The sequence below is a fragment of the Pelobates fuscus genome, chromosome 9 (genome assembly GCF_036172605.1).
Source record: "Pelobates fuscus isolate aPelFus1 chromosome 9, aPelFus1.pri, whole genome shotgun sequence".
Taxonomy (NCBI): Eukaryota; Metazoa; Chordata; class Amphibia; order Anura; family Pelobatidae; genus Pelobates; species Pelobates fuscus.
In genome coordinates, this window is record NC_086325.1 from 163,494,978 (window position 1) to 163,504,568 (window position 9,591).

The 9,591-nt window shown below is 40.2% G+C and overlaps 1 protein-coding gene across 1 annotated transcript; it reads left to right on the top strand.

The window, feature by feature from the left end:
- The first annotated feature begins 1,393 nt into the window (after positions 1 to 1,393).
- On the top strand, positions 1,394 to 1,890 carry LOC134573715 (nicotinamide N-methyltransferase-like). Its single transcript, XM_063433493.1, has one exon. The coding sequence runs from the start codon at positions 1,394 to 1,396 to the stop codon at positions 1,877 to 1,879; it is 486 nt and encodes a 161-aa protein (XP_063289563.1). The 3' UTR covers positions 1,880 to 1,890.
- The last annotated feature ends 7,701 nt before the right edge of the window (positions 1,891 to 9,591 follow it).

A 9,591-nucleotide genomic window follows, 5' to 3' on the forward strand; every position in this document is an offset into this window, starting at 1 on the left:
TGACTGCAGAGTGTGTGTTTGTGTAAGAATGTAGTGTGTGTTTAGTGACTGCAGAGTGTGTGTTTGTGTAAGAATGTAGTGTGTGTTTAGTGACTGCAGAGTGTGTGTTTGTGTAAGAATGTAGTGTGTTTAGGATCTGCAGAGTGTGTGTTTGTGTAAGACTGTAGTGTGTGTTTAGTGACTGCAGAGTGTGTGTTTGTGTAAGAATGTAGTGTGTGTTTAGTGACTGCAGAGTGTGTGTTTGTGTAAGAATGTAGTGTGTGTTTAGTGACTGCAGAGTGTGTGTTTGTGTAAGAATGTAGTGTGTGTTTAGTGACTGCAGAGTGTGTGTTTGTGTAAGAATGTAGTGTGTGTTTAGTGACTGCAGAGTGTGTGTTTGTGTAAGACTGTAGTGTGTGTTTAGTGACTGCAGAGTGTGTGTTTGTGTAAGACTGTAGTGTGTGTTTAGTATCTGCAGAGTGTGTGTTTGTGTAAGAATGTAGTGTGTGTTTAGTGACTGCAGAGTGTGTGTTTGTGTAAGACTGTAGTGTGTGTTTAGTGACTGCAGAGTGTGTGTTTGTGTAAGACTGTAGTGTGTGTTTAGTGACTGCAGAGTGTGTGTTTGTGTAAGAATGTAGTGTGTGTTTAGTGACTGCAGAGTGTGTGTTTGTGTAAGAATGTAGTGTGCGTTTAGTGAATGCAGAGTGTGTGTTTGTGTAAGAATGTAGTGTGTGTTTAGTGACTGCAGAGTGTGTGTTTGTGTAAGACTGTAGTGTGTGTTGAGTGAATGCAGAGTGTGTGTTTGTGTAAGACTGTAGTGTGTGTTTAGTGAATGCAGAATGTGTGTTTGTGTAAGAATGTAGTGTGCGTTTAGTGAATGCAGAGTGTGTGTTTGTGTAAGGATGAAGTATGTGTAGTGATTGTAGCATCCATGACATACACCTCCTCCACTTTACACATTTTACATCCACTATACACACCACATTCAGTACACTCACGCACTTCAACCTTGTGGATAGTCTCAGGAGCAGAGTGCGGACTCGGGTGTTGCCCTCTGGGCAGACTCAGGGGCAGGTTCCAAGGCCCCAGATGTTAGCCTGTGTCAGGGGCCCCAGGATTTCTAATGGCAGCTCTGTCTGTCACTGTAGGTATGAAAACACTACTTAGAGCCTTAAGAAATTTAAAAGTTGAGTTTATGCACCTTTATTCCAATGCCGATCAGGTCCGTCATGGCTGGCTCCACCCCTGCTCCAATCCCTTGTCTGAATTTATTACATTTGATTATCGCAGCCTCTAAAAAAGGCAGTGTTTACATTAAAATTCCTGCAGAGATAGACATTACACACTAGAACAATTACATTAAGCTGTAGTTGTTCTGGTGACTATAGTGTCCCTTTAAGCGACAACTGGATGAATGTATTTACGGAACACTTTTACAGTTTTTATGATATCACAACTATTGAATTGCAGTGAACTCTTGGAAGCTGAGGAAGAGAAAGTCAGAAGAATTGTCAAACGTTGTTTAAAATGGGATCCCACCAATGACAATCCACTGGGTTCCGTCGTCCTGCCTCAAGCAGACTGTGCCATCAGCATCTGGTACTTTGACGTTGCCTGTAAGGATCATGAGAGTTATCGCAACAGCTTTAGAAAATTCTCATCCCTCGTGAAGGTGGGAGGTCACCTCATTCTGTTTGCCCTTTTCAGTGCGACCTATTATACAATTGGTGATCACAGGTTTTCATTCCTAAACTATAATGAAGATTTTGTGAAGGAAGCTCTCAGAGACAATGGGTATACCACTGTGATTTTTGAAGTATATGAAAGCAAATTAAACACTCACTTAATGGATCATAAACATATTGGGTACATTGTAGCTCGTAAGGAAAGAGAGATTTAACTAAATTCATTCTTAAAATAAGTGGTGAAAAAGTCTCCTGAAAATAAAACTGAAAGATAAAATTGTTCTGAGTTTGCGTGCTTTATTTGTTTTTTGTTTTTTGTTTTGTTATATTATATTTGGTTTAAGACCTGACTTTGAAATTCCTAATCCTGGATATACCATTCTGATTTTGAACCAAATAAAATAAAATAAAATACTCATTTAATTTAAGTATTTTGTAACTGGAAAGGAAATGGAGACTTAATCAAGTAAATTCTAAAATCTACTATAGTGAAGCCTTTAAAAATCAGTAAATGAAGAAAATGCTGTTTCGCTATTTTGTTTTGTAAATGAAAATATCTTTCAATAACTACTTTTTGGATGAATTATAAATGACACATTTTCAACTTTTTATAGTTTTCTCTTGAAAAAACAAAAAATGCACAATTTGTTTATTATACATTTTTATCATTATTCTGCTAATTTGTTAAACAATATCCACTTCTACTTACCTGCATGTATAACTCACATGGTTCATAACATTCAAAATTAAATACTGTCATTAACCCCTTAAGGACACATGACATGTGTGACATGTCATGATTACCTTTTATTCCAGAAGTTTGGTCCTTAAGGGGTTAAATGTATATCATTACACATTAACCCCTTCAGGACCGCTGACGGTTCAGGACCGTCAGCGGTAAAACGTGCGTTTGGACCGCTGACGGTCCTGAACCGTCATAACGGTCTGGGGCTACTTACCTGATCGCCGTCGGTCCCACGGCGGCGATCAGTGCTCCACCCGGTCCAGGGGGACTGCCTGTCTGCCCGGGCAGTCCCCCCTCGGCAGATCAGGACCCCACGGCCATGTGATCACTCGATCACATGACCGCAATAGGGGTCTTTGTATCTGCCTGCAGGGGGACTGTCTGTGCTGACAGGCAGTCTCCCTGCAAGTAAAAAATCCAAAAAATAAAGTAAAAAAAAAACCAGTGTAAAATCAGTGTAAAAATAAATAAATAATATGTGTATATATATATGATATATATACATGTATTATATCTATATATAATATATGTATATGTATCATATATATATATATAATGTCATATTAAGTGTATTTTTATATTTATATATACGTATATTAATATAAAAATACACTTATATTTAAATTACACACGAATATATACAATATATATATAATTGCTATATATATGGTATATATATATTATTATAAAATACAAATAATATGTTAATAAAAATAAATAACAAAAAATAAAAATAATTTTTAATAATTATAAAAAAATATTTATATATGCAATTTTATTCTAACAGTATTTTGATATATATATATATATATATTTATATCAAAATATACTTAGAATGTAATGATATATATATCTATGTATAAATAAATAAATAAAAACAATACGAAATATACATATGTCCATATACATAATTACATAAATAATTTCATAAATATACACGTAGACGTCAAATATATAAATATGTATATATATTAAAATTCTACATGTGTATTTATGTAATATTTTTACCTAATTAAGTAATTTTAATGATTGCAATTTGAGGGACCTGCCTGCCAACCCAGGCCGAAAGTCCAGATAATTTAATTTGCTAGCACTGTGTTTAACCCTGTAACTTTCTATGACACCCTAAAACCTGTACATGGGGGTACTGTTTTACTCGGGAGACTTCGCTGAACACAAATATTAGTGTTTCAAAACAGTAAAACATATCACAGCGATGATATTGTCAGTGAAAGTGAATTTTTTTGCATTTTTCACACACAAACAGCACTTTCACTGAGGATATTATTGCTGTGATACATTTTACTGTTCTGATACACTAATATTTGTGTTCAGCGAAGTCTCCTGAGTATAACAGTACCCCACATGTAGAGGTTTTATAGTGTTTGTGAAAGTTACAGGGTCAAATATAAGGCTTGATTTTACTTTTTTTTTTATTGAAATTTGTCGGATTGGTTAGGTTGCCTTTGAGAGCGTATGGTAGCCAAGGAATGAGAATTAGCCCCATGATGGCATACCATTTGCAAAAGAAGACAACCCAAGGTATTGCAAATGGGGTATGTTCAGCCTTTTTTAGTAGCCACTTAGTCACAAACACCGGCCAAAGTTAGCGTTTCTTGCATTTTTAACACACAAACAAATATAAATGCTAACTTTGGCCAGTGTTTGTGACTAAGTGGCTACTAAAAAAAACTGGACATACCCAATTTTGAATACCCTGGGTTGTCTACTTTAAAAAAAATATGTACATGTTAGGTGTGTTTCGGGGATTTATGACAGATAACGGTGTTACAAGGTCACTATTGATACATTTAAAATATATATATATTGAAACAGCAATTTCCTACTTGTATTTATAGGCCTATAACTTGCAAAAAAAAGCAATAAAGCATGTAAACACTGGGTGTTTTTAAACTCGGGACAAAATTTTGAATCTATTTAGCTGTTTTTTTCATTAGCTTTTGTAGATAAGTAAAAGATTTTTCAAGTAAAAGTCCAAAAACATGGTTTTTTTTTAAATTTTTCACCATATTTTATTATTTTTTTTAAATACAATATTGGACATAATACAAATAATGGTATGTAAAGAAAGCCCCTTTTGTCCTGAAAAAAACAATATATAACTTGTATGGGAACCGTAAATGAGAGAGCGGAAAATTACAGCTAAACACAAACACCACAAAAGTGTTAAAACTGCTCTGGTCCTTAACGTACAAACATCGCAAAAACAGGCCGGTCCTGAAGGGGTTAAATGTATGTCATTACACATATGCAGAGTAAACAAAAGTAAAATAAGTAATTAAAACATTATATTCCTTTCATGTCTTCTTTTCATAAACTTTTTCATATTTTTGGGATTTACTGTTTATTTCAATGTTATTTTACTTATAGATTTAAAAAAAAAATTAATTTATATTTAAAATTTCAATATTTAATTTACTTAGATGTCACTAACTCCCGAATGTATCCTGGATGTATGTGTGTTTCACTGTCCTGAAAACAGTATGACTTCTTGATATATGTTTTCTAGACAAAAGTCTAGATTGTCTAGAAAGTCTAGATTGTAACTCTTAACATTGAAACAAATTAGCTTGCATTAAAATTGTAGATTATGCTAATTGAGTCTACCTATAATCTTAATTTAAGTAATGACAGGAGGTGAATATTTGCATAATCAGCCTTCTGACCCATTGTTGATGAGACTGGTCCATGCGGTTGCACATAAGACACGAGTAATTGACCCGAGGGCATCTGACGAAGAGTCGAGGTGACTTCCACATAACGAGAGTTTTGACCACGCAGAGTCGTGGAGCAGAGGGAAAAAAACGGGCCAAATTTGTTTTCTCCCGTCGCGAAACCGAAAACGAGACGCCCTCTGGTGAGAAGGAAAGACTGTCCACGTCGAACGCTCTGACATCTGATATCTGATGGAACGAGACAAGACATAGTAATAAAGTGAGCTTAGCCGACACTTGGTACAAGGATAGCGAATCGTTGTCCGGCCAGTTCCAAATAAACTCCAAAACCAACTTGAACTCAAAGACATGTATACTTCTGTCACGGTAATATACCCCAACACGCAGGAATAGTACAGATAGTCAGGAGACAAGAAACCAGGGTTCGTCTTACCGGACCTTAGAATGGCCGGACTTGACGAGAAAAAGCAAGACAGAGTCTAGAACAAGCCGAGGTCAAGGGAACAGAGAGACAGCGTAACGTAGAACAAGCCGAGGACTGGTACACAGAGGACAAAATAGCGGATAAGCAAGCAAGGATAAAGAGAGAGGGGAGTCAGGAACAAAGCCAAGGTCAAGCACCAAAAAACCAACTGAACGATACAAGCACTAAAGGGAAACTGGACAGAAACCACGATAGGGCAAGGAGCAAGGGAAACAGGTGAGTATAAATACCCTAAGGTTCACTTTGATTGGCCCCTGTCATATCCACGCCCCCAAAATGTGAGTGTATGGGGAATGTGGCCTGACAGGGGCCAATGGGAGACTGATTCTAATTTAGTCTCCCACTGTCCCTTTAAGAGCGCGCCCGAGACGCGCGGCGCGCTCTTAGTGTCGGGCGGGACACGTGACCGCTTCTCGCGGTCACTGCCCGCCTGACTGATCATCTCGTTGGCTGAGCCGCGCGCGGCTCGTGCAAGAGCAGGACCGCGCGCGGCGAGAAGAGAGGACCCCGGCCGGCCCCTGGAGAGGGTAAGTACCGCTACAGTACCCCCCCCTGAAGACACGCCCACCGGGCGGGGAGGAGCAGGAATGGCAGGAAAACGAGCGTGGAAAGAACGCACAAGGCGAGGAGCGTGAACAGCGTCAGCGGAAATCCAACTGCGTTCCTCAGGCCCATAGCCCTTCCAATGTACCAGATATTGGAGGCGACCCCGAAGCAAACGAGAGTCAATTACAGCCGCCACTTCAAACTCCTCATGGCCCTCCACAGAAACCGGAGGAGGAGGAGGGACATGCCGAGTATAACGGTTGCACAGGAGGGGTTTTAACAAGGAGGTATGAAACACGTTAGGAATGCGTAAATTTTTTGGAAGATCCAATGCATACGAGACAGGATTAACCACATGCAAGATACGAAAAGGACCAATAAAACGAGGGGCCAACTTCATAGAAGGCACACGAAGACGAATATTGCGAGTAGAAAGCCAAACCCGGTCTCCCACAGCATAGGATGGAGCCGCCCTGCGATGCTTGTCTGCCTGAACCTTCTGACGAGCAGCTGAGGCCACCAAAGAACACTGAACCTGCTCCCAAGTATTACGTAGACTAGCCAAATGTTCGTCCAGAGCTGGCATGCCCTGTAAGGAGAATGCAGCTGGAAGAACCACGGGATGCCGGCCATAAACAACGTAAAAAGGGCTGTTAGCGGAGGATTAATGAGCAGCTTTATTAAGAGCAAACTCAGCCCAAGGAAGAAGGTCAGCCCAATTGTTCTGATGGTGGGACACGAAACAACGAAGATACTGCTCTAGAGATTGGTTGGCACGTTCAGCAGCTCCATTAGACTGGGGGTGGTAGGCTGAGGAAAACGAGAGGGAGATACCCATCTCTGTACAAAACGTTCTCCAGAATCTGGAGATAAACTGGCTACCCCTATCGGACACGATCGAAGTGGGAATACCATGCAACCGAAACACCTCCCTGGCAAAGATAGAGGCAAGTTCCCTGGATGATGGTAATTTGACAAGAGACACAAAATGAGCCATCTTAGAAAAACGATCCACAATCATTAGGATGACAGTTTTACCATTAGAGGGAGGTAATTCAACAATGAAATCCATGGATATATTGGACCACGGTCTCTCGGGTATGGGCAACGGATGTAACAACCCACAAGGAACTCTGTGGGAGGACTTCATACTGGCACAAGTGCTACAGGCATTAACGTAATCGGTGACGTCCTTGCGCAAGGAAGCCCACCAGAAATATCTAGAAACTGCTGAGAATGTCTTAGAAATACCAGGGTGTCCAGCAGTTCTAGTGTCATGATATAATGACAAGATGTCTCGTCTCTCCGGTATATCAACGAATAGCTTATCAGCAGGCCTCTCCCCAGGAGCCAAGTGTTGTTTAGCCTGAATAGCTTGTAAGAGAGAAGACGAAATGGAAAGAACAGTAGTCGCTATTATTCTGTCAGGCGGAATGACAGGGGTAACATCGACCTCGAGTTTGTCAGTAGTCTCGAATTGTCTGGACAGAGCGTCAGCTTTAGTATTACGGTCACCCGGTCTGTAAGTGATTATGTAATTAAAACGAGACAAAAACAGAGACCACCTGGCCTGCCTGGAAGACAATCTTTTAGCTTCACTAAGGTAAGAGAGGTTTTTGTGATCCGTTAAAATGAGGATGGGATCCCTAGTACCCTCTAGCAGATGTCTCCATTCCTTGAGCGCCAAAATGATAGCAAGGAGTTCACGATTGCCTACATCATAATTCCTCTCTGCTTTGGACATCTGTCTGGAAAAGAAGCCACAAGGGTGTAACGGCTTTTCAGGTGAATCTCTTTGAGACAAGATAGCACCTACCCCTATCTCAGAAGCATCAACTTCAAGAATAAAGGGCAGTGAAGGGACAGGATGCTGTAAAACAGGAGCAGAGGCAAATGTAGCCTTCAAGAATTCAAAGGCCTCGAGTGCTTCTGGTTTCCAGACATGAGTATTACCATCCTTCTTGGTCATTCTGGTTATAGGCGCAACAATGGCAGAAAACCCTTTAATAAAACGCCTATAATAATTAGAGAACCCCAGAAAACGCTGAATGGCTTTCAACCCCTGGGGTAGAGGCCATTCCATAATGGCAGACAGTTTCTTGGGATCCATACGAAAACCCTTGGCCGAGATTATATAACCCAAGAATTGGACTTCAGATTGATCAAATGAACATTTTTCGAGTTTGCAATAGAGACCGTTAACCAGAAGAGTTCTCAACACTAATTTAACATGCATGTGATGAGTCTGTAAATCAGTAGAATAAATCAATATGTCGTCCAAGTATACTATAACGAATGTATGTATAAATTGACGTAGGACATCATTAATAAATTCCTGAAAAACTGCTGGGGCGTTACAAAGACCAAAGGGCATCACAGTGTACTCGTAGTGGCCACTCCTGGTATTGAAAGCGGTCTTCCACTCGTGATCCTTTTTGATACGTATGAGATTGTAAGCACCCCTAAGGTCCAATTTAGTAAAAACTGTGGCCTGTTTAAGCCTATCAAATAGTTCTGTGATCAAAGGTATGGGGTACGCATTTTTGACGGTGATTTTATTTAGGCCCCTATAGTCAATACAAGGCCTTAATTCGCCATCTTTCTTAGATACAAAGAAGAAACCCGCCCCTGCCGGGGAAGAGGATCTTCTAATAAATCCCTTCTCTAGAGATTCCTTAATATATTCCTCCATAACCAGATTCTCCTGAGGAGATAAAGGATATATTCTCCCTTTGGGAGGCATAGTACCAGGTAATAAATTAATTGCACAATCGTAAGGCCTGTGAGGTGGCAATCTTTCAGCCTCCCTTTTATCAAAAACAGATTTAAGAGACAGGTACTGAGAGGGTATGACCGTAGGCACGGGAGGAATATTAGTAGAATTCAAAGGGGTGACTTTAACAATACAAGACTCTTGGCAAGAATCACTCCAAGAAACTATTTGTCCTGACTCCCAATCAATGGTGGGATTATGAGTACGTAACCAAGGATACCCTAAGACGAGGTGAGAGGAAGGAGAAGTAATGATCTGAAACCGAATGGTCTCAGAGTGTAACACCCCTGTAGACATATGTAGTGGAACAGTTTCATGTGTGATAACTGGAGAGCATAATGGTCTACCATCTATGGCCTCAACGGCCAAGGGTGTCTCCTTCTCTCTGGTGGGTATGTTATTCTCCTTGACAAAACTGGAATCAATAAAGTTTTCGGCCGCTCCGGAATCAACCAGGGCTAGTATATTCCCTGCTATGCAGTTATTATCAAGGTGCAGGGAAACAGGAAGAAGTAGTTTATTAAGAGGCAAATGTGAGGACTGTGATGTCACACCCAAGGCCAGTCCTCTATACGGTCTTAGGTGCGATAGTTTCCCGGACGCACGGGACAGTCTTGTCTCATATGACCCCTCCTACCACAATAAAGACAAAGTCCCTCCTTTCTCCTATAAAGCTTTTCAGC

What these genes read in the sequence shown, in the direction of transcription:
- LOC134573715 (XM_063433493.1), top strand. Translation starts at nt 1,394, where the DNA reads ATGTATTTACGGAACACTTTTACAGTTTTTATGATATCACAACTATTG.